The sequence below is a fragment of the Schistocerca piceifrons genome, chromosome 9 (assembly GCF_021461385.2).
Source record: "Schistocerca piceifrons isolate TAMUIC-IGC-003096 chromosome 9, iqSchPice1.1, whole genome shotgun sequence".
Taxonomy (NCBI): Eukaryota; Metazoa; Arthropoda; class Insecta; order Orthoptera; family Acrididae; genus Schistocerca; species Schistocerca piceifrons.
Genome location: NC_060146.1, coordinates 150,926,115 through 150,952,616, shown reverse-complemented (window position 1 = coordinate 150,952,616; position 26,502 = coordinate 150,926,115). Strand labels below are relative to the sequence as shown.

Sequence of the window (26,502 nt, the reverse complement as noted above, 5' to 3'; positions counted from 1 at the left end):
TAGCAAATGAAAGTGAGCCACAAGTCCAGCAGCAGTACTGCAACAAAATACTTTTCAAATGTCAGAGGAGTGCACTGCAGACAAAAGGTACACACAGGCATGCACGAGGGTCACAAATTATCACGATCTACATCTTCATCTACACGGTTACTCTGCAATTCACAATTAAGTGGCTGGCAGAGGGTTCATCGAACCATCTTCAAGCTAGTTCTCTACTGCTCCACTCTGGAACAGTATGCACAGAAAACAAATACTAAAATCTTTCCATGCAAGCTCTGATTGCTATTTTATTATGATGAATTGATGATCATTTCTCCCTATGTACGTGGGTGCCAACAAAATATTTTCACACTATGAGAAAAAAGTTGGTGATTGAAATTTCATGAGAAGATTCTGCCACAAAAAAAGACTTTTTTAATAATTGCCACCCCAATTCGTGTATCGTAGCTGTGGCACCCTCTCCCCTATATCACCATTATACAAACGAACTGCACTACTTAGGATTTTTTCGATGTCCTCTGTCAATCCTAGCTGATACAGACACCACACTGTACAGCAATACTCCAGAAAAGGGCAGACAAATGGAGTATAAGCAGTCGGTTTAGTAGACCTGTCACATTTTCTACGTGTTCTCCCATAAATCACAGTCTTTCGTTTGCTCTCCCCACAACATTATCTAAGAGATCATTCCAATTTAAGTTAACTGTAATTCTAATCCCTAAGTATTTAGTTGAATATACAGCTTTTAGGTTTCTGTGATTTATCATGTAACTGAAGTTTAGCGTATTCCTTTTATTACTCGTGTGGATGAGTACCAACCACAGTCCATGTAACTTTTCGTGCTTTCGATCATTTGTCCCAAAATAATTTCCTACGGTGTCAAGGAATGAAAGTGTATGATGCACCCAAGTTTCAGTGTATTGCTGGTGATGAGTCTATAAAATATCCTAACACCAGAATTGGCTGCTTTCAGCTTCTGCAAGAGGTCATGAATGTTTGCCATCCACGAATGTTTCCCCTCTACTACCACTCACAGAGATCTTGACTCCACTAATCATGAAACCTTGGTAAAAAGAAGAAGAAGAATATGAAATGAGGGCACCTGTACCTCTTGAGCAAACCCGGACATTTCTACTGGGTTAGATTATACATGTCAGTGCTAATTACACGCCTATGTGTTAGACCTAATGGTAGCTGAAAAGCTGAAACCAGTAATGAATCTTAATAAAATAAATACTGTCTGTTCACACACTGTCTTCTATTGTCTAAAATGATGAATTTGAATGCAAACTGAATTTACTGTAAAACCAATGGAGATACAGAGTTGTGCTGCAGTTAATAGTTGATCTATTTGCTGTGTTTCTCCCCAAATCATGATTCTTTATATTATGCCATTCCTCACGTGTATCTACAATGGCCAAGCCAACTCATCCACAAACAAAATGGCTGTAGAATTATCTGATACATTTGAAGGAAAATGTCATTAACATATATCTGGAAAAGTAGTAGCCCCAGGATGAAATCCTGAAATACTGTAAGATACTGCACATAAGAATTTTCTGATACTGAAAAATCTACCATTCTGAGTCAGTGTCTGTATCAAAAATTTGCAACTGTTTTTCTTAAGAATTTTTCAGTTAGCATCCACAACACAATTCACGCACAATGCGAGCCTGAGTTGGAAAGCTGATGGCTCTGAGATGTTACTAGAACTGTGCTAACTTTCAGCATGAACGATCTGAGGAAATTACGGGAAACTTCAATCAGTATGTTTGGACAATGTGTATAATGCAAGTACCTGTATTCACTCGCTTGCACATTACGCTCATGGACTACTTGGCCAAATACTTGACACTGGAGAATCCTTGGCCGAGTTCACTCTCAGGTGCTGTAAACAAATCATACCAGTCATATAACACTTCATTGAGGTGAGACAATAATCAACTTTCATACCTGATGATTTCTTCCTCTTCTGAAAATGTACCCAGTTCTATTTGCTAAGGAATGCTCAATTTTTTGGCTTGGGGTTTGTCTAAATTTTATCGCCTTTGTTGCATTTTTTCCATGCTTTTCTCACCTTTGGCTTTCAAGAGCAATTCAGATACCTCTTCGTTGCCTTGAAATAGCTGGTTTACTTAAGATAATTTGCAGTAAGGTATCAACAAATCTGCAAGAAAGGGAAAGTCACTATGCATTTTTACGATTCTTGCTTACTTTCTGCATAGCAGAGAAACAAGCAGTCCTCCAACATTTTGTCTGCCATTGTCTTTTTCCAGGTTATACAAATACACAGACCCATGGTCATACTACACAACAAGGCCTCATCTGTGGTGAGTGGATCAAATTTCTTAAGTACTTGGTCTAATGGCATAAGACAGATAAAGAGCTTCCAATACAGCATCATTAAAGACACAGAATTTTAAGCACCACATAACACCCAAAATATACGAGAATTTCACTGTAAAAATTAAAAAACTATGCTTGCATCCCAATGTCCTCCGTAACCTTCAAAGTAGTCACCTTGGGCATGCACACAATAATCCCAGTGTTGTTCTCATTTTTGGAAGCATTCCTGGAAGTCTGCAGGCTGAAGGATGTTCGGGACCTGTTGCAGTTCCACTCTGATGTCTTCAGTCAAATCAAAATGTCACCCTTCCAAAGTGATTTTCATCTTCAGTAACAGGCAGACATTGTATGGGGCTAGGTCTGGCAAGTAGGGTGGTTGGGGGACCATTTCTATGTTGTTTTAGCCAGCAATTCATTCAAAATGAGTGAGGTGTGCGCAGGTGTGTGTGTGTTGTCGTAGTGCACCAACAGCTTTTCTTTTTCTACAGCTTTGGGCATTTGTGCTCAACTTTTCCCTCAGTCACCTGAAAACCACGTAGTAAAACTGCCATTTGCAGTCTGATCAAGTGGAACAAACTCCTTATGCACTATTCCCTGAATGTTGAGATAAATGATCAGCACTGACTTCATGTTGCTGCAAACCTGTCGAGCTTTTTCTGCCCTTGGAGAAGGTGGCGTTTTCCATTGTGATGATTGCTACTTCATTTCTGGATCATAGCCACAGACACAAGGGTCATCACTTCTTGTAGCTCTGGATAATAATTCTGAACAATCTCAAACTCTTTGGTGGAGCTCAGAATATGTCTCAATCTGAGTTCTCATGGGTTGATGCTGAGAAGGTGAGTGCTAAACATTGCAGCAATTTGTCTTGTATTCAGTTCATCAGTTAGAATTCACTGTCACATACCATACAACAGCCCGAGTCCATTACAGACATCATGAATTAACTGCCTTCGGTCTTCATGAATTGTGTTTCGCATTTTTGTAATCATTTCTGGTGTTGTGCATGTTGACGGTTATCTTCCACAGATTGTGAGCCTTCCTTGAAGTACTAGAACCACTCAAATATTCTTGCTTGATTTGTGCACTCTCACCAAATGCCCGTCAGCATGCACTGGGTTTCAGCTATAGTTTTCTTCAACTTGAAACACAGTTTGATGCAAATCCATTGCTCCTTCACATTTTCCATTCCACAATTTGCAGAAGCACTGAAGCACGTCCTGACACGCACCACTAAAACCCAAAACTGCATGCGTCAAAGATACAACTTTGTTCCACAGTAACTAAGACACGTACCTTGAGACATCTAACAGCAGAATGTTGTACTGCTACTGGTTTGACCGGCATAATGAAATTCTCAGATATTCTGGGTAACAACTCATATAATTCTCTGAGATCTGCCCTGGGTACAGCTACAGTTAGAATAACACTTTACGGGGACAATTCCACAGTACAGCAAGTATTGCAGTACTGCACTACGCGCACATTATTTGTGATTGCATAGCCTTCTAGTATATCCAGCCGGATAATGTACTCAACTTAAAGTATTTCAATGGACCAACTGGCCACCATCTTCAGGTGGGTATGCTGATGCACAAACTCGCCAGAACAGAGTTTCCAAAGAATTGATGGCTCCTTTATACACTGTGGCTGCCCCACCAAGCATGCACAAGCAGTAGCACTGCTGCCCTGAAGAGTGACCTAGCCGTGGCAAAACGATATATCGCTAGCAGAACACTAATTAAAGGAATTCACTCATCGAAACAAAGATCGTCTTTTAAGATTAGATAAAACTGGGTTCCATATCTTACTTAGGGAAGCCTTTATCCCTGTTAATAATAGTACCAGACAGCCAAATTTCAATAGATTCCTTTAGAACACATTCTCATTAGCGGGAAGCAAGAGCAATCATTTGCACCTCATTATACATCATCCTATGCCCTCTTTAGGACAGTGTTCTGCCACTGTGGATTTCCCTCGCAGGAGCAAATGAGTGTGACAATGATGTTCATCAGCTCTGAGTAGTAAAGACAGTTTTGTCAATGTAAGCCAACCCAAAATGACAAAGAACTTCGTATACTGCAGGTTTCATCAGTCCCAAGTCATCATTTACTGAACCACGAAGTGCTCTAATCTTAGTCGGTGGCATAAATACACTTTTTATATCATTCTTCTTAAAATTCTTGAAATTTTTGAGGAAACACTTCCAGCAAAAGGTAAAAAAGGAACAGATTTAAAAGTATTCTCTATGGTTTGCCTGGTGGTCCAAACTGTGAACACAACATATTTGTTGGTGAGTGTAACCATTGTGCTTAAAAACAACTTTGAGATGGCCTAATTAAAACTCCATCTTAAAGAGTTTCGGAAGACCCTAACGGCACTGACTGACCGCCGTGTCATCCTCAGCCTATAGGCGTCACTGAGTGCAGATACGGAGTTAATTAGCATTCTGCTAGTAATATACCATTTTGCTTATTTCTTCCCCCGGTGCACTACTGGTTCACTTGTGCTTCATGGCAGTAACACTGCTGCTCACGCACCTCTGGTGTGGTCAGCTCCAGTGTATAAATGAACTACTGATTCTGTTGGAAACTCAGTTCCGGTTAAATTGCGCATCAGCCTACCTACCTGAAGATTGTCACCAGTTGGTCCATTAAAATTCTGTGTCAAGATGACTGCATTATACGGCTGCACACCCGAGAAGAATATCATAACAAGTCATTTATCAATCAGAAACTGGACAACATTTGTATAAGAATAAAATATAAACGAAACACTGCCAGTCAGCCTTTGTCTTGGGATCTTGAGCTATTTATTTAATGATTTTTCTCATGATACATCAACATGAGGGCCTTGCAGTGTCAATGGTTCATCCGACCCTGCTTGCAGCTGACAGGAGGAGAACCTTGTTGCACGAATGTCAGAGTGTTTTCCCCGGTCATTACGACTGCTCTTCCCCCCTCCCAATTACCCGCAACAATCATTTCCTGCAGCACAAAATTTGGGGTCTGTTTGCCTCGAGGCTTTCTTCTTTCTTCATGAATCTACAGTCATTTTTGTGAATTTGTAGGGCTCTCCCGAATAAGTGGGTGTGGTAGCTGTTTTTTTACAGCAAGAATGTGTGTGTCAACAAACTGTATCACGTGGTCGGTGTCACAGCATGGATTCTGGTAGGACAATTTCTGCACTGGTCTGCCACCAGCAATTGAAGGTGAACCTCTGATAATGTCACATACTCGAGCTGGTAAAACATCAGAAAAATTATTAAAGAAAAGTTAGCCAAAGCTGTTGAGACACAAGCCGACAGGAAAAACATCTACAAGTGTCTGTGAAAGCCTTAATAATTTTGTACAATGTACAAAAAGCTGGCAACCAGCTCTATCCCAGATACTGCCTTCTATGTACAACAGGGCAGGTCAAAGCATCTGGTTAACAGGTGAGTAAGTCTCAGATTTCCAGTTAACGTACACCCTGTAGTTATATGCATTACTACTGTAAGAGGCAGACTAGCAAATGACAGGCTGGCCACAAGAAACAGTCAGGATGTAAGTCTAACTCGAGCACAGATAGAGAGCAGACACAATTAACTTTTAAGTGAATTTGGATCTGACTTATGTGCTCCTCCAATAATACACATTGTTCTCATAGGAAGCGGTGAGGAAGGGGACGATACTGTTGTGAATTGGCAGGAGCCACTTCACGGAGTTTGGAGGAAGCCGAAAGGCACGCGTTTAAGCTCACGCAGGCTGGCATGAGGTCTGGAACAGGTCAGAGAAATAAGACTAGCAAAACAGGAGGTAACTGGTAGAATACTTAACTTTAATCCATAATTGGTGTACATCGCTCTTGTTGATACATTCTCAACATAAACTGGTAGTGGCCCCTTGCTAGGTCGTAGCAAATGACGTAGCTGAAGGCTATGCTAACTATCGTCTCGGCAAATGAGAGCGTATTTGTCAGTGTAGCATCGCTAGCAAAGTCGGCTGTACAACTGGGGCGAGTGCTAGGAAGTCTCTTTAGACCTGCCGTGTGGTGGCGCTCAGTCTGCAATCACTGACAGTGGCGACACGCGGGTACGACGTATACTACCGGACCGCGGCCGATTTAAAGGCTACCACCTAGCAAGTGTGGTGTCTGGCAGTGACACCACAGATACAGTCACGTGATGAAAGAAAGTGGGTGGGACTCAGTATTCCAGTATCCTCCACATGTCATACATAAGTTGATGTTTACTGTTGGCTAATTATATGTCTGAGCTTCGCACAACGGAAGTTAAAGAAGAGCCTTTGCATACCACCATTTTTTTCTTTTCTTTTTTTTGGGTTCTGCACCTCAATCAGTAAAAATGGATCACCTTCTCAATAAATTCATTGTTCCTAGCCAAGAAGTAAAATATAAATGAAACTTGTTGAAAGAAGCACAGCAAATTCATCAAGTTTTTAATGGACACAGCAAAATCAGTAAATCTGCATACTGTAGCCAAGAAAATTCAACGTTAGTTTGTGTTTGTAACGATAATACTGTGGCACTTGATTCTGTCAGTGATGTAAAGTTCTGACAAAACTCTTGTCACTGGGAGGAGTGGGGGGAGGGGGAATTGCAGTGCCATCTATTGGTTCTTTGATGTACTATGTTGTCACTAACGTACACCTCCAAACTATTCAGAGCAGCAGATGATTTTAGATGACACTTTAAATTACAATATTTTTTCTTTTCTTTTCATGATCTGATTTTGATGAAATAAGGTTATATGTTGCCCCAAGTGATCTGTGAAAACCCCATGAAAATTCATCTGGAGATTAGCATGTTCACTCAGACAGACACTGTGGTTTCACAGTTTTATGATTAGTATAGGTGTTGTGGTCTTCAGTCCGCAGATTGTTTTGATGCACCTCTCTCTGTGCTGCTCTATCCTATGCAAGCTTCTTATTTCCAAATAACAACTGCAACCTACACCCAGTCAAACCTGCTTACCACACACATGCCTTGGTATCCCTCTATGAACCTTACTCCCCCCCCACTTCCCTCCATTATCAAACTGATAATTTCTTCTTGTTTCCAGATGTGTCTTACCAACCGATCCCTCCCTTTAGTCAAGACGTGCAGTAAATTTCTTCTTCCCAACTCTGATTCAGAACTTCCCCATTAGTTACTTGATCTCCCCACCCATTGAATTTTACATAGGTTTACAAATTATTCATTGGAAAGTCCTTTATCTGACAACACTATTACATTTGAGGGAGAGAGGGAGAGGGTGTGTAGTGTGTATGTGTATATGTGTGTGTGTGTGGGGGGGGGGGGGGCGGCTTGCTCAAGAATGGTGAACCACTCATGTTCCCTCAGCAATAACATGCCCCGCTGAAATATAAATACTCAATTAACTGGGTCCTGCACTCCTGGGAATTTGACTGAAGCACAGCAGAATTAAAATCTGCATAAATCAGGCATATCTGGGCTTAAGCTGAAGTTTGTTTACTTTATAATGATCATAAAACATTTACACTGGCAAATTTTAAATGTTTATAAGCCTAAAATGGATTTTTACTGATGCTTGACAATACACAAACTCACAGAATTTGTCACCCAATGCAGATTAAACACCAGAACTCACCCAGAACTATATTTTGCATAATTCAATTTGAAGACATGAATTATGTGCCCATATCTCTGTTATTGAAAAACAAATACACAGGTCACAATTTTAAGAGCCTATTGTGACTTTTTATCAAAGTGATAACAGATTATCAACAAAACCTTTAGTGTATGAAGTGAACAGATGAGTCACCCTACATATGTGATTCGAAAAAGCAACATTATCCTGATACCAGAGAGACTAGTTGAATGAAATTCCCTTGTTCCCTATTTATTAAATTAGAGGCTCCAATTGAAACAACATGAAACACCTGTCTTTGGAAAAGCTGCTCCACGACCAGTGGTACTGAGGAGACAGTTTCTCAAATTAGTTTAATAGATATAGTAGGGAACCACAATGGCTGTAGTGATCGACGGCACCACTACATGCTGAGGGCAGCATGACAATTGTGTATCTGCTAGTTATCACCATTCCCTATATTGCTTCTCACACACACATCACTTTTGTTGAGCGAGCAGAAAATTTATGAAGTTTTAGAAGAAGAACTGAACTAATCTGATTTGGAGGGAAGGAAACGTTTTGCATTTGTCAACAAGTTCATTAGAGACAAAATATGAGCTCAGTTTTGGGAAGGAAATTGGTAGTCTCTCTTTCAAAAGAACCTTCATGACTGAACTGTTGTGCTCTGGAATTCATTCCAGTCCACTATCTTAACCACTGCCACACCTCACTCAGTGGGATTGGAGAGAGAAAACTCGAACATGAACAGTATGCAGAAGTTTCCTAATAGATTAGCACTGAATGTCGGACTGAGGTTCGTACTCTAGCTCGAGCCCCAGTTTGGTACTTGTTTTTAATCTAAGAGGCTGTCTGACAACAAGTGCATAGACCAGTGCCAAACAAAGTCTGAAGAAGATTTATATTGGGTGTGTACCGTGAGGTAGCTGCTCTCGCTAGCCCTGACACTGTTGTTGGATTCCCTTTCCCTTCAACTCACCTTTTTTCCTGAGTAATCTGATGAAAAGTATACAACACACTGTCAACAAAGTACATCTTTCAATATACAGTTACCTGCAGGAGGAAGTCATACTACCAATAGTAATTTTCTATAACCAAACCTACAGCAAAAATCAAACAATGGAAAATCCAGGATGTAATGTAACAATATTAGAGAAGGGAAGTTGCTACTCACCATATATCGGAGATGGTGAGTCGCACACACACACACACACACACACACACACACACACACAAACGCGACTTGCACAAACGCCTGCAGTCTCAGTCAACTGAAACCATACTATGAGCTGCAGCACCAGTGCATGATTGGAGTGGCGACTGGGTGTGGGTAAGGAGGAGGCTGGGGTGGGGAGGGGGAGGGATAGTGTGGTGAGGGTGGTGGACAGCAAAGTGCTGCAGTTTAGATGGAGGGCAGGACAAAAGGTGGGGAGGGGGTAGGTAGTGGAAAGGAGAGAAATAAAAAGAAATTAAAAGACTGGGTGTGGCAGTGAAACGATGGCTGTGTAGTGCTGGAATGAGAACAGCGAGGGGGCTGGATGGTTGAGGGCAGTGACTAATGAAGGTTGGGGCCAGGAGGGTTAGGGGAATGTAGTATGTACTGTGGGGAAGATCCCACCTGAGCAATTCAGAAAATCTGGTGTTGGTGGAAAGGATCCATATGGCACAGGCTGTGAAGCAGTCATTGAGATAAAGGACACCATGTTTGGCAGCGTGTTCAGCAACAGGGTGGTCCACTTGTTTTTTGGCCACAGTTTGTTGGTGGCCATCCATGCGGACAGACAGCTTGTTGGTTGTCATGCCTACATAGAATGCAGCACAGTGGTTACAGCTTAGCTTGTAAATCACATGACTGGTTTCACAGGTAGCCCTGTCTTTGATGGGATAGGTGACATTTGTGACCGGACTGGAGTAGATGGTGGTGGTGGGAGGATGTATGAGACAGGTCTAGGTCTATTACAGGGGTATGAGCCATGAGGTAATGGACTGGGAGCAGGGGTTGTGTAAGGATGGATGAGTATATTGTGAAGGTTCGGTGTATGGCAGAGTATCACTGTTGGAGGGGTGGGAAGGATAGAGGGCAGGACATTTTTCATTTCAGGGCATGATGAGAGGTAATCAAAACCCTGGTGGGGTATGTAATTCTGTTGCTCCAGTTCCAGATGGTACTGAGTTACAAGGGGAATGCTCCTCTGTGGCTGGACTGTGGGACTGGGAGACTGGAAAGATAAGGCATGGGAGATTTGTTTTTGAACGAGGTTGGGAGGATAATTACGGTCAGTGAAGGCTTCAGTGAGACCCTCAGTATATTTTGAGAGGGACTGCTCGTCACTGCAGATGCGACGACCAAGAATGGCTAGGCTGTACGGAAGGGACTTCTTGGTATGGAATGAGTGACAGCAGTTGAAGTGGAGGTGTTGCTGGTGATTAGTAGGTTTGATATGCATGGAGGTACTGATGTAGCCATCTCTGAGGTGGAGGTCAACATCTAGGAAGGTGGCTTGTTGGGTTGAGTAGGACCAGGTGAAGTACATGGGGGAGAAGTTGTTGAGTATCTGGAGGAATGTGGATAAGGTGTCCTACAGGAATCCATTTAGTTCATTGGAAAAATCCTGTTTTGTTTGTTGGAAAGACATGAGAAATTTTTTCCCTATGATACTAGTGACCCTAATCAAAGCTACATCTGTAATTTGTCCATCTTTTTCCACAAATATGGTGACAGATTCGTTAACAAGTATAAAACACCTACTCAAGTGTTGTAGCGAGGTGCTGACTCAACTTCTCCAAATGGAGGGAGTATCGTCAAGGTTCTGATGACAGCTTTTTATATATTTTCATCTTTGAGCATTTTGCATGCTGCTGATGTTAATAGTTTGTAAAACTGAACAACACATAATAATACATATAACTATATTAAAGAAAGCAGTTAAATTGCGTAGATTTTCATACGAAAATACAATTAATTTCTTTTGCAAAATTGAGCAATTCCTATATTAGACAGAAAGCCTTCTTTCTTTTTAAGTCAGTTTTGTACAACATTATATAGTGTTTGTTGGTAATGAGGATCACCCTGTGGCTAAACATGCCTTGGTGCACGGCCAGCACATCTTGGCACAGTGTTACACCGTCCGGGTTATCTGGATACTTCCCACTAACACCAACCTGTCGGAACTCCGGAGATAGGAACTTGCCCTTCAGTATATCCTCTCTTCTCGTTATCTGCCACACCTCAACCTCCGCTAATTTCAAGTTGCCGCCGCTCATAACTCACCTGTCTTTCAACAACATCTTTGTCTCTGTACTTCTGCCTCGACTGACATCTCTGCCGAAACTCTTTGCCTTTACAAATGTCTGCTTGTGTCTGTGTATGTGCGGTTGGATATGGGTGTGTGTGCGCAAGTGTATAGCTGTCCTTTTTTCCCCCCAAGGTAAGTCTTTCTGCTCCCAGGATTGGAATGACTCCTTACCCTCTCCCTTAAAACCCACATCCTTTCGTCTTTCCCTCTATGAGTCTTGCTTAGTCTTCTAAACAGTTGGTCAATATTTTCTTTGTCACATGTATTGGTACAGTGAAATGAATGCCTTAATGTGTAGCTCTGTCTTCTCTTTTGTGTAAACCAGGCAACTAAGTACAAATAATGATGGGACTATCATGACACCCAGCTTCTTTAAAAGTGGCCTACAAGATAAATTGTTTTTGAGGACACTCAATACACATCTGACAGCCTTTCTTGGTCACATAAAAACTCTCTCTGCACTAGGGGAGCTGCCCCGAAGCAGTATGAAGTATGTTATATGGCTATGAAAAAAATGCGTAATATGACCTGCTTTCACTCACACATGTTCCAAGTCTAAGTATCAGGTATATGACTCTTGAAAATGTAGTGCATACAGAATCTGTATGGAGTTTCCAGGTTAATTTGGAATTCAAGCTTACACACAGAAGTTTAATAGACATACAATTGTTGTTGGTATTGCGTAAATTAAAAATAACATTTGCAGTTTTATTCTGATTAACAGGTAATCCATTGTCCTTAAACCAGATACTACAAATTCTTAGGTTGGCTTTGTTCCTTTAGGTCCCCTATGTCATTTCTGATTACAATGAAAGAACAGATTTACATGGCATGATACTTGGTATGTCATTAATATGGATTATAAACAACAAGGGTCCCAGTACACAACCTTGAGACATGTGTCTTGAAATATTTGGGAATACAAAGCTCATACCATTAATGTGTATCTTCTGCTTGCTATTGTCAAGACAGAATTCTACAAGAGTGAGCTCTGCATCTCGAATACCATAGCACCTCAGTGCATCTACGATGACACACAGTCATACACTTTGAGAAGACAGTAATTATCAACAAATAACCTGTCTCTTTTTTATGTACAGGGACAACTACTGTTATCTTTAAGCAGGCTGGAAAAGAACAACTCATAAAAATCTAAATTATTAATATACAAAGTGAGTCTAGTATAATGTCCACTATCTTTTCAATAACAAAATTTGACAGGCCATACAAGCATCGTGATTTTGAGTTGATAAACTTTGCTATAGCTATTGTTACGTCAATGACAGCAATTTGTGCCTTCTTGAATGTTGATGTTGCACGTTTGTTGTGCAATATGAATAACTTTGTTTCTATAGATGTTTACCAATGCTTGATTTAAAGTTGCCATTCTGTTTTGCTGATTGTTCTTTGTTACTAGAATTAATATGGAAATAAAGCATTAGGTACTCTTTTGACTGGCACAACTGTGGAAGTAGACAATAACAGCTCCATCCCGAAACATATTCCCCTCAACTGGCTCAAGCAATCTCATCACACCATTTTTCAAGCAAAAATATCAGTGAAACAGTTAACAATGAGCCTATTGCTTCAAATCCCTCAGATCCTATTTTAGGCAAAAGGATGCAGGTTCTGCAAATAACATAGCAATGACAATTTTTCACCAAAATATAAAGGGACTTACAAGTGAAATAAATGAAATTATATTCTCTTAGAGGATCCACAAGGGGTAAAGGTTGATGTATTATGTGTCAGTGAAGACCACAGGAAAGATGTTGAAATGTTGCAGCTTAATGGTTACTGTCTAGCAACACATTACTCCAGAACTATCTTTGAGAAAGGTGGTGGTGTAATTTACGTAAAAAAATAATATATCTTACAAAGCATTAGATTTAAAGAGTCACTGTATGGAGAACATATTGAAATATGTGGAGTACAGATTACTATAAATGACTTGCCAGTTGTAATGTTAGTACTTTACAGGGCTCCTACAGGTAACATGATCCAAGAATTTAATAACTGCAGGTGATTTGAATTTAAATTTTTTAAATGAGAGGAATAGTAACGTAGGTTTAGAACATTTAATTGAGTCTTTTAACGTGATGCCAGTGGTGGATTTTCCAACCAGGGGTATTAATAACTGTCAAAATATGATTGACAATATACCTATAAATAAGCCAAGAGTCAATGGTATCACTATATGTCCAACCATGATGGTCAATGACTTACACTGACAGGCATTAATCTGTGCGACAGTTCGTAGTGTTATTGGAAATCTTTTAGGGTGATGATTGATGAGAGCTTTAAAAATTTCAACTACAGCCTGCAAGAGATAGATTGGAGCCCAGTTTACAGTGAAACATATGTCAGTAACACGTAAATGAATTAATGTCTCTCTTTGAAGCTACCTTTTCGAAAAAAAAAAAAAAAAAAAAAAAAAAAAAAAAAAAAAAAAAAAAAAAATTAGAATCAGCCATGTAACCACAGACAGGAAGATCTGGCTCACTGCGGAAATAAAAACATCTTTCAGAACAAAGAGGATGATGTACAATTCTCTCAAAACTTGTTCATAGCAGCACTACAACTTTGCTGTAGCACTCTAAGGAAGGTAATAAATAAACCTAAGAATATGTGCATAAAAACTGAAAAATTAGAAAACAAAATAAAAACAATTTGAAATGTGATAAAAGAGGGAAACTGGCAGAAAAACAGGAAACATGACACAAATATAAATTAAAAAAGGTGACAATATTATAAAGAAATTTGAAATGGTTGCAGAAATATTGAACAAACATTTTTTGACAGCAGCAGAGAAGTGGATGAAGCACTGGTTCTTCTACAGAAAGTAATCAGCAACAGAACCCCACAGATATCCTTATCTTCTATTCAATAAATGATACTGAAAGAATAATTAAGTCATTAAAAAATAAAAAGTCCATTGATGCGGACAATATTTCTAAGGAATATTGAAATATATGAGTTCAGTCTTATGCACCATGTTCAATACACTTCTCCAAGGATTTGTCCCTGGTCCACTAAAACTAGCTGTAGTGATACTTCTCATCATCTCAACTTCCACAAATTCCTCAACAATAGTCAATTTGGGTTTTGGGCTGGTTTTTATGATGAACAAGCAATTTTCTCATTTAAAAATCAAGATCTGGCAGCCATTAAAAAAGAATATCTCCAGTAGGTATTTTTTGTGATCCCTCAAAAGCTTTTGACTGCATAAACCGTCAAATTCTTTTGAAAAAGGCCAAATAATATGGTTTGGCTGCACTGTTTATTCATGGCTTCAGTAATACCTAAAGGACTGGAATCAGACTGTAATGCTGATGACCCATTCAGAGAATCTGCCTCATTTGAGTGGGAGACCTTAAATTGCAGTGTGCCACAAGGCTATTTTTTTCATTAATGACCTCCCTCTCTGTTTCGATATAAAGAGTAAATTCTCCTTTTTGCAGACGATACTTCAATTCTCACTGATGAATTGTCTGGCAACCACCTTGAACGAGATACATACAGTTTAAAATTTTAAACTGGTTTTCTTCATATGGTCTATTACTCAATGCAGATAAAACCCATTATAGGAGGTTTCGTATGTCTCAAAGAAACCTTGAAAAAATTAAGAAAAAGTGTAGAGATCAACCAACTTAAAAATCTGAGGATACAAAACTACTGGGCCCTTATAGAGACAGCAAATGTAACTGGTCAACCCACATTCTTAATCTTTTTGAAAGACATAGCTCAGCAATATTTGCACTATGAATTACTGCTTCCCGCGCCCGGGTTTGATTCCCGGCGGGGTCAGGGATTTTCTCTGCCTTGTGATGACTGGGTGTTGTGTGATGTCCTTAGGTTAGTTAGGTTTAAGTAGTTCTAAGTTCTAGGGGACTGATGACCATAGATGTTAAGTCCCATAGTGCTCAGAGTCATTTGAACCATTTGAATTACTGCTTCTGTGGCTGAAGTAGATACTATTAAAGCTGCCTCTTTTGGATTCTTTTATTCATTAATGTCATAGGATAGTTCCCAAATTAAAAAAAGGTATGAAGCTATCAGGGTAATGAGTGATATTCACCATACAAGTTACTTATTTCGCAAAATGGTGATCCTTCACAGGTCCTCACAGTATATTTTTTCCTTGTTGACCTTTGTGTGTAATAACTTTCCGTTGTACAAAGACAACAGTGAATGTCATGACTATAAAACACAAAACAAAACCAGTTTGCACATTGAACTAAAAGTCTAAATCTGGCCCCTGAGGTATCAAGGAATTGTTAATTTGGTAAAAGAGAGAAAAGATTGTGTGTGTGTGAAATAATGTGTTTGGTTCAAATTTCTATGTGCATAGAATTTCTGAAATGATCCTCTGGAAACCGAAAAGGAAGGCAATATACAAGCAAAATAATGGATGTGTAACATTTGACAAAGCCACAGGCATTTTTTACAATGGAAATAAGTCAGTCACTCATTGATACAGGGTGAGAAGGAATCTGACAACATATCAAACCTGAGGGGCTGGTCTAATATAAGAAAATCACCAATGTTTAAAATAATATTATCTTTAAACTTACTGGTAGATCGAAACTGTGTGCTGGACTGGGATTCAAACCTGGGATATTTGTCTTTCGCAGACCAAATGCTCTACTGACTGAGTTTCCCTGCCCGACTTATGACCCATCCCATAGCTTCGAGTCCCAGTCTGGTACACATAATCTGCTGTAGAGTGAAAATTCACTCTGGAAATATTATTCTGAATATTACCAGTTTCACAGTCTCAGCCGGCCGGTGTGGCCGTGCAGTTCTAGGCGATTCAGTCTGGAACAGCGTGACCGCTACGGTCGTAGGTTCGAATCCTGCCCCGGGCATGGATGTGTGAGATGTCCTTAGGTTACTTAGGTTTAAGTAGTTCTAAGTTCTAGGGGACTGATGACTACAGATGTTAAGTCCCATACTGCTCAGAGCCATTTGAACCTTTTTTTTTTTTTTTTTTTTTTTCCACAGTCTCATGTGAGAGTTCTAATCTTGTAGTTCAATGTATTAAAATACTACACAACTCTCCCCACCCTTCCCCACTGCCGGAAATAAACTCAGAGTGGCCTGGTGTAGTGGTTAAGGCGCTCAAACCCATGTCATTCTAATTTGTGGTTTCCATTGTCTTCCAAAGCCATTTCAGTTTATGTGAGAAAGAAAAAAGAGAGAGAGAGAAAGAGAGAGAGAGAGAGAGAGAGAGAGAGAGAGAGACTGACTTTCCTTTTACCTTGCATTGGGAGTTGTAAATTGTGCATCCAAATATAAACTGCAAAGTGAGAAGTAAGCCTTCTCATGGTACAATCCACGGAGTTTCATTCGATCGGGGTCATCATAGAGTGTGAAAAAGTGCTCGATGAACTGGTCAGCAAATTCACCTGGGTCACCAGTACCATTCACAATGAAATTCGGCTTCCAGTAAGGCAGATGTGCTGTGGTGTGTAGGTAAGTCCCATCCTTAATACAAAATAAAACACATACAATTACAAATGTTACACTAACAACACATTTTGTTTATCACAAAATCACCCTGCATATAAGAGATAAGGGGATAAGGGAAAAACAGTTCAACAGCTTATCATAGTTTTGTGAATGCATGTGTGTATGTGTCAGACGACCAAACACAACATTAATACAAGTGAGAATTCTTTGACGTTTTACACACACTACAATATGTAAACGTGGGAACGCCACAGAACAATTAACAAGTTCTTGTTGTGAAAGAGATTGTGTGTTGCAGTCTACAGATTGGAAATCGGTATGAATAAATGTTTATAAATCTGAAAGCAGCTAGTGAATAGGTGGGACATAAATTCTTGCACAACACCAAACAAAAACACCATGAGGAGGAACTTCGAGCAATCACTTATCAACCAAAGGATCTCTTGCAGTTGCATTGTTGACAGAGGAATCAAGAAAACTGGCAAGGTGCACATTATGGATAACATGTACATAGTTTTGCTTCACAATACTGACCCGCATAAAATGTTGTACTTATTTTCACCTAACTACCATGAAAGAAACATTTCATTCTTTTGAACTCAAGTAGCAACTGGTGGGGAATGTCAAAGAAGAACTAAATAACTTTCTATCACATTTTACAGATCTGATTACTTGTGAGATTCAGAACTTGTAACTGACAATATTCCTCTCAAGCAACACTGATTTCCAACAGTCATTGTACAAACATCAAGTATCCTAACACACATTAATTGGCAGTGTTGCTCCCACTCAAGCACTGGATATGCACATATAGTACTTTCTACATTTGCAGTTCAGTAATTTGTCACCAGATTACAAACAAATGTTGATAAGCAAATGAGGAAAGAAACAGAATAAAAAAATGTTCCTATATGAAAACAAACGTCTGACATCAAGCCAGAGTAGACAGTAAGCAGGTGAAATTTTTTACATTCCCTAAGGGATGTGAGATGGTTGACAAATGAATGTGTATGAAAACAATGATACATAAAAGTATCTGATGAACAAAGCACTAATCTAAATAGCACCAGCTTGTTCTTGGCATGCTAGAGAACAGATTGCCAGGCAAAGTGCTACAGTATCAACCCCAGGGAAGCATTGATATAAGATGACATGGTCCATTGTGTGAACAGAGATACCCAAACTGCTAATGGATGATGATGACGACGATGATGATGATGATGATAATGATGACAATGACGATAGAATGCACACAGTGAGTTTAGAAAGAAATAAGAGTTGTCAGGTAGAATACACGTAATTTTTTTTCTTTATTCAACGTAAATGAAGGAAACTTTAATGCATGTTTTGCTAGTCTGCATTTCATAAAACATATAAGGTATACTTATAGTGGTTTAAATACAAGAAAAGTAATATTTTAGGCAATGGAATGGCTTAATTTCTTATAATTGACATCTTATACTTTTTAAAAATATATAAGAGTAAATTTATAAAAATACTTCACTGTATTCTGGAAGTCATGTTTATTCAGAGAGGAAAAAAAATTTTTTTTGAGCTTTAAAAAGGTCATAAACACAGGCATAGACACAGCATAGCCATTTTTCTTGTGCACTGGAAAAGCCAGTTCTGTGATAACTTAAGTCAATGAAGAACGGAAAGAAAGATTGAGGGTGTTGAAGATTGAAATCATCATTCCACTGGGGCTGTAAACCTTATGTCAAAATTAAAAATACATTGACATTGATGATAGGCCTGTTTCAGTTTATAAACCACTGTCTAATGATTCTCACATCTACCTGGTGCATGCATGACATTCTGCATTGACCAATTTTCAATTTTGCAAACATATGCATCAACAGATGCATTTGCAAGTGCAGTCAAGTAATGTCAAGAACAAATGCATTGTTGTGGAAGTTCACTTACTGAATACTCCTCACTACTTCAGGCATGCAGGAAGGGAGGGTGAGTGAGTGAGAGGGTGGGTGGGCAGGGAGTAAGTAAACTGTCTTATACAGTTTTATGTAAAAACATTCCTGGTCCACAATATATGCCACCACTGGTGGCAAAACAGTTGACTTTTCCATATGTGACTTTTGATAAAATATTAATGAATGGGAAAAGCTGTTTTGTTGTATTTTATTTATTTTATTTGAAAGATGATAATATTCTGATAGGAATGGTACCTTCAGTGGTGAAATATCAACAGACAATTTCAATGTTTTATATTTTTCCTATTAACACTAGTCCACAGCATTACAGTGTCTGGAAAGGAGAACTTTCACTTTTCAGTGTAACAAGATTTATAAACAATGTTTGCTTTTTAACTTCTTTGTCTAATTTCTTATTGCAATTGCTTTCTATTTTCATCATCTCAAAAGTACCAAACAGAAAAATTCTGAGAATTTAACAGGCATTATGTAGGATACTACATATCTTGAGAAAGAGAAAATGCCACATTGCTTCTGGAATTTCTGTTTTTTAAAATCAACTCTTGAATTTGGTGCCTCTCGTAGATGTGATCCACAGCTGCCGACTCTGATACTGCAAAGGATTCTACCCTCAAGTTGACATCAGTACTGTAGTATAAGCCCAAAATGGCTGAGACCAAAGTGGGGATACACTGACATTCTCATCATATCTGTTGAACATTTTTAATATAAACGTGAAAGCTTTCTAAAATAAGGCTTTACTAATTAATCAGTTTGTGTATCAAGAACTAAACATCCCAGAATATATAATAACCACCAAATAATTACAACACAATGGAGTAAAAAAAAAAAAAAAAAAAAAATTGCCGATATCAATTTACATACTTTAACATGTCCCCTAAATTAACAGTGACACAAATTATGAAGTCTAAATGTCCTATCGCTCTTCCACTTACTTCACAAGGCCACCGGTTCTTATACACGTTTCATGTCTGGCATTGCCAAATGGTTTTCTGGAAGCATTGGCTAACATTTCTTCAGAAGGCAGATGTTCAATGTTAATAACACCTGACTCAACATGCCATATAGAAGACTTCCTATTGCTTCTTGACATGGTAGCTTGATATCACCTGATTCGACTGCTACGAAGTCCAAACCAAGTTCAAGTGGTGTTGACACCGGCTTGGCTTCATTCATTCCAAATTTCTCCAGAACAATTTTTTTCATAGTATTTCTGGGAGATCCAAATTTTTTCCTTTATCACAATCCTGTTTAATTTCCATGCCTAGGCAATCGCATACCTGTCCCAAATCTTTTACCTCAAAAAAATCTCATCAAGTGATTCGAGAAACTTCTGTCATTAGAGAATAATAACATTTTGCCGACATATAAAGCTATGATGACTAGTTTGGTGCCATCTCTGTGAAAATAGATATGGTGCCATCTCTTTGAAAATAGATATATGGATCAGTGTTTGATCTATTCAATTTCAGTTTTCTTAATACCTCATCAATTTTTTGATCCCAATTTCTTCCAGCCTGTTTGAGTCCATAAACAGCTTTCTTCAGCCTCCAGGAGTTACAAAATTTTCTGGTGGAATGACATAAATTTCTTCATTCAAGTCTCCATAGAGATAAGCAGTAGTCATGTCAACATGGTCAATCTCCAGGATCTCTTGAGCTGTCATTGACAAGAGATATCTAACGGATGTATGCCTGACCACTGGTGTGAAGATTTCCTGATAATCAACACCCGGAACTTGAGTGCATCCTTTTACAATTAGACATGCCCTAAATGTTTCTGGTGTACTGCTAGTCCCAGGCTTTATTTTTAATACCCACTTAGTCGTGAGTGGTTTGTGTCCCCTGGGCAGGTCTACTTCTTCAAATGTATTATTACGAACTATGGATGGAAATTCTTTCTTCATTGCTTTTTTGCATTCTTCACCATTTGCCCCTTTCAAAGCTTCTTTGATATCAATGTCCTCACATGGAAGTGCTTGTTCCAAATAGTAAGTAACATGATTGAGCCATGTCTTGGGTTTTGGTTCTCTGTTTGACCTTCGAGGTGTAACCTCTTGAACTATGTTTCAATTCTCATGACCCTTGTCTTGAGCTTCAGTTTCTATTAAATCACTGTCAAAGCCATAAAAGGGTTCATTATCACTGTCTTCTGATTTAATTTCTTCTTCAGTTTGTAAAGTACTGATGTCCTGAAGAACTGCTTCTTGTTCCAATCCCAAGGTAATGTTCCCCTGTCTTCAAACTAGAGAAACTCCCATCCTCCAGCAATTTTACATCCCTGCTGACAATTATCTGGACAGTCTCCATATTGATGAATCAATAGCTTTTGGTTGCCTGACAGTAGCCTACAAATTTTGACTTCTGCAACTTCTTATCACACTTCTTGCAATGGGGTTTTGGAATGTGAAAAATTGTACTGCAGCCAAAAATTCCCAGATGTGATAAAAAAAAGGCTTTCTTCCTATGCCAAAGTTCATATGGCGTCTTATCTCTGAGTGTGGTGGATGGTAAACGATTTGATAGGTACGCAGCTGTAGCTGTAGACATAGCTTCGACCCAATACTCATTTGGTAGGTTAGCATCGAACATCGTAGTATGAGCCTTTTCAACCAATGTTCTCTTAGCCTTGGCAACACCATTTTGCTGTGGATTATAACGTACTGTAAGTTGGTGGATGATATCCTTAGAAGCCATAAATCCTTTTAGCTCATCGTTGACATATTTCCCCCTGCCTGCTCTTCCATCATGGCTTTGAGGTTTACAAATATCTGAGTTACCTCAGATGTTTTCTTCAACAAATAAACAAAATTGAATCTTGAAAAATAATCAATTTTTTAAAAAAAAAAAAAAAAAAAAAAAAAAAAAAAAAAAAAAAAAAAAAAAAAAAAATATATATCCCCCCCCATGAACCATGGACCTTGCCGTTGGTGGGGAGGCTTGCGTGCCTCAGCGATACAGATAGCCGTACCGTAGGTGCAACCACAACGGAGGGGTATCTGTTGAGAGGCCAGACAAGCGTGTGGTTCCTGAAGAGGGGCAGCAGCCTTTTCAGTTGTTGCAAGGGCAACAGTCTGGATGATTGACTGATCTGGCCTTGTAACAATAACCAAAACGGCTTTGCTGTGCTGGTACTGCGAACGGCTGAAAGCAAGGGGAAACTACAGCTGTAATTTTTCCCGAGGGCATGCAGCTTTACTGTATGATTACATGATGATGGCGTCCTCTTGGGTAAAATATTCCGGAGGTAAAATAGTCCCCCATTCGGATCTCCGGGCGTGGACTACTCAAGAGGATGTCGTTATCAGGAGAAAGAAAACTGGCGTTCTACGGATCGGAGCGTGGAATGTCAGATCCCTTAATCGGGCAGGTAGGTTAGAAAATTTAAAAAGGGAAATGGATAGGTTGAAGTTAGATATAGTGGGAATTAGTGAAGTTCGGTGGAAGGAGGAACAAGACTTCTGGTCAGGTGACTACAGGGTTATAAACACAAAATCAAATAGGGGTAATGCAGGAGTAGGTTTAATAATGAATAGGAAAATAGGAATGCGGGTAAGCTACTACAAACAGCATAATGAACGCATTATTGTGGCCAAGATAGATACGAAGCCCACGCCTACTACAGTAGTACAAGTTTATATGCCAACTAGCTCTGCAGATGACGAAGAAATTGAAGAAACGTATGATGAAATAAAAGAAATTATTCAGATTGTGAAGGGAGACGAAAATTTAATAGTCATGGGTGACTGGAATTCGAGTGTAGGAAAAGGGAGAGAAGGAAACATAGTAGGTGAATATGGATTGGGGGACAGAAATGAAAGAGGAAGCCACCTGGTTGAATTTTGCACAGAGCACAACATAATCATAACTAACACTTGGTTTAAGAATCATGAAAGGAGGTTGTATACATGGAAGAACCCTGGAGATACTAAAAGGTATCAGATAGATTATATAATGGTAAGACAGAGATTTAGGAACCAGGTTTTAAATTGTAAGACATTTCCAGGGGCAGATGTGGACTCTGACCACAATCTATTGATTATGACCTGTAGATTAAAACTGAAGAAACTGCAAAAAGGAGAGAATTTAAGGAGATGGGACCTGGATAAACTAAAAGAACCAGAGGTTGTACAGAGTTTCAGGGAGAGCATAAGGGAACAATTGACAGGAATGGGGGAAATAAATACAGTAGAAGAAGAATGGGTAGCTTTGAGGGATGAAGTAGTGAAGGCAGCAGAGGATCAAGTAGGTAAAAAGACGAGGGCTAGCAGAAATCCTTGGGTAACAGAAGAAATATTGAATTTAATTGATGAAAGGAGAAAATGCAGTAAGTGAAACAGGCAAAAAGGAATACAAACGTCTCAAAAATGAGATCGACAGGAAGTGCAAAATGGCTAAGCAGGGATGGCTAGAGGACAAATGTAAGGATGTAGAGGCCTATCTCACTAGGGGTAAGATAGATACCGCCTACAGGAAAATTAAAGAGACCTTTGGAGATAAGAGAACGACTTGTATGAATATCAAGAGCTCAGATGGAAACCCAGTTCTAAGCAAAGAAGGGAAAGCAGAAAGGTGGAAGGAGTATATAGAGGGTCTATACAAGGGCGATGTACTTGAGGACAATATTATGGAAATGGAAGAGGATGTAGATGAAGATGAAATGGGAGATATGATACTGCGTGAAGAGTTTGACAGAGCACTGAAAGACCTGGGTCGAAACAAGGCCCCCGGAGTAGACAATATTCCATTGGAACTACTGACGGCCGTGGGAGAGCCAGTCCTGACAAAACTCTACCATCTGGTGAGCAAGATGTATGAAACAGGCGAAATACCCTCAGACTTCAAGAAGAATATAATAATTCCAATCCCAAAGAAAGCAGGTGTTGACAGATGTGAAAATTACCGAACTATCAGCTTAATAAGTCACAGCTGCAAAATACTAACACGAATTCTTTACAGACGAATGGAAAAACTAGTAGAAGCCAACCTCGGGGAAGATCAGTTTGGATTCCGTAGAAACACTGGAACACGTGAGGCAATACTGACCTTACGACTTATCTTAGAAGAAAGATTAAGGAAAGGCAAACCTACGTTTCTAGCATTTGTAGACTTAGAGAAAGCTTTTGACAATGTTGACTGGAATACTCTCTTTCAAATTCTAAAGGTGGCAGGGGTAAAATACAGGGAGCGAAAGGCTATTTACAATTTGTACAGAAACCAGATGGCAGTTATAAGAGTCGAGGGACATGAAAGGGAAGCAGTGGTTGGGAAGGGAGTAAGACAGGGTTGTAGCCTCTCCCCGATGTTGTTCAATCTGTATATTGAGCAAGCAGTTAAGGAAACAAAAGAAAAATTCGGAGTAGGTATTAAAATTCATGGAGAAGAAATAAAAACTTTGAGGTTCGCCGATGACATTGTAATTCTGTCAGAGACAGCAAAGGACTTGGAAGAGCAGTTGAATGGAATGGACAGTGTCTTGAAAGGAGGATATAAGATGAACATCAACAAAAGCAAAACAAGGATAATAGAATGTAGTCTAATTAAGTCGGGTGATGCTGAGGGAATTAGATTAGGAAATGAGACACTTAAAGTAGTAAAGGAGTTTTGCTATTTGGGGAGCAAAATAACTGATGATGGTCGAAGTAGAGAGGATATCAAATGTAGGCTGGCAATGGCAAGGAAAGCGTTTCTGAAGAAGAGAAATTTGTTAACATCCAGTATAGATTTAAGTGTCAGGAAGTCATTTCTGAAAGTATTCGTATGGAGTGTAGCCATGTATGGAAGTGAAACATGGACGATAAATAGTTTGGACAAGAAGAGAATAGAAGCTTTCGAAATGTGGTGCTACAGAAGAATGCTGAAGATTAGATGGGTAGATCACATAACTAATGAGGAAGTATTGAATAGGATTGGGGAGAAGAGAAGTTTGTGGCACAACTTGACCAGAAGAAGGGATCGGTTGGTAGGACATGTTCTGAGGCATCAAGGGATCACCAATTTAGTATTGGAGGGCAGCGTGGAGGGTAAAAATCGTAGAGGGAGACCAAGAGATGAATACACTAAGCAGATTCAGAAGGATGTAGGTTGCAGTAGGTACTGGGAGATGAAAAAGCTTGCACAGGATAGAGTAGCATGGAGAGCTGCATCAAACCAGTCTCAGGACTGAAGACCACAACAACAACAACAACATAAGAGAAAATAATGATTTTATAAATTATGGAGTGCAGCAATCAGTTGTCCTTTAGTGCACCAGTGGGCTACAACACTAAGAAGAATCGTTTCTCGGCTTTTGGCAAGATCAATGTGTAGAAAGTAGAAATAAATATTAATCAATCAATAGATATAACCAAGAAAATTGAAAACAATGATGCATGGCTGCCTAAAACATGCAGTTGCCTCATGTTAAATTAAATGCAGTAGCCTCATAATATAAAGCCACTACAAGTCGTCAGAACGTGACGTACAGGCCTGCAAATACTGATAACAGCTGCGCTATACGTCACACTTCCTGCAGATAATTAGCACTAGCCAAGGTGCGGCAGGAAGTTCCCTGGGCGTGGCACGAAGCCGCGCGCTGATGATCCAACATGGCGGCTGGAAAAGTATTTTTTCCAGCGGATCGCGCTTAGTTAGAACTATAGCGCGATCCTCCGAGCTCTAGCGGCAGCCAGGCGAACTACGTAGCCACTGGCGCTGTATGTAGCTGCAGCAGCTAAGTCAACACAGCCATGCATTGGTTCCAGATTTCGGCTAGTAGTTAGCCATTCTCAATGCGCTATTTTTTATTGTCACTGTATGTAAGTCCCTGTTGTTCGGGCGTCAGTCACAGTTCTTTGAAATAATGATTTCCACCAATAGATTGTCTCCATTTGCCCACACACACAAACACATCAAAAATCAGAATGCATTAAGTCTAAGTCATGTTTATAATACCTTTTGCTAGGTCTGAATGGGAGACGTGACTGATTTCCCATGATGCACAACTCACAGGGATCCTTCACCATGATATCTCCATTTAGTCCTGCCGAAACCTTTGACAACGTAGCATACTTTTACAATTCATATGTCCTAGCCTGCGATGCCATAAGAATCCAGTATCTTTTGTATAGTAGCACTATTTCATTTCACATGTATTTAAACAATAGATGCCACTCTTAGGCATTTGGTTCACCTTCTGCAGTGTAGATGAACCCAATTTTTTTTTTGTTAAAAGTCACTTTATGCCCTTTGCTTACAATTTTACTAACTGAGAGCAAATTTACAGCTGTGTTTGGGACATGAATGACATCAGATGCTTCTCCTTCTACTGTTTTATCACCAGTATAGGAGGTCAGATCAACACTTCCAGTAGTCTCTGTTACTAAGCCATCACCTCCCACGCTTGTCACTTAACTATTACATGGCTTGACAATACGGAGCTTCTTTCCATCATTAGTGATGTGAGTCGAGGCACGGGAATCTAAATACCCCATATTCTTTCCGTGAGACTGTTTAACACCAGTAGCAAGAAAAGTATTCTTTTGTTGTGTTTGTTTCATACATACATATGCATCACCGTTATTTTCTGACGAGCTTACTCCTCAGTGAGCTTACTCCTTAGAGTGCACGGTGGATACTAGTCCTCCAGCAGGTGTCATAGGCTTTCTCCAAATCGCCACAGTCTGGGATTTCCGAAGAAAACTATTCACGATATGGGTGGACAAAGTGAGGTGATGGTCAACAGCAGAACAGAGTGTTTGAAATCCACACTGTGCAGTTGTCAGTAAATTGCGAGACTCTAGCCACTGTAATAGCTGGGTATGAATCATACATTCCATCACCTTGCAAAC

The 26,502-nt window shown here is 39.5% G+C and overlaps 1 protein-coding gene across 1 annotated transcript in view; it reads right to left on the bottom strand.

The window, feature by feature from the left end:
* LOC124716992 (nuclear RNA export factor 1-like) overlaps window positions 1–26,502 on the bottom strand; it is a 227,282-nt gene that overhangs the window by 50,149 nt on the left and 150,631 nt on the right. The window contains exon 11 of the mRNA XM_047243615.1: window positions 16,514–16,740. Within this exon, the coding sequence (XP_047099571.1) occupies window positions 16,514–16,740 (227 nt within the window). The remainder of the gene's footprint in view (window positions 1–16,513; window positions 16,741–26,502) is intronic.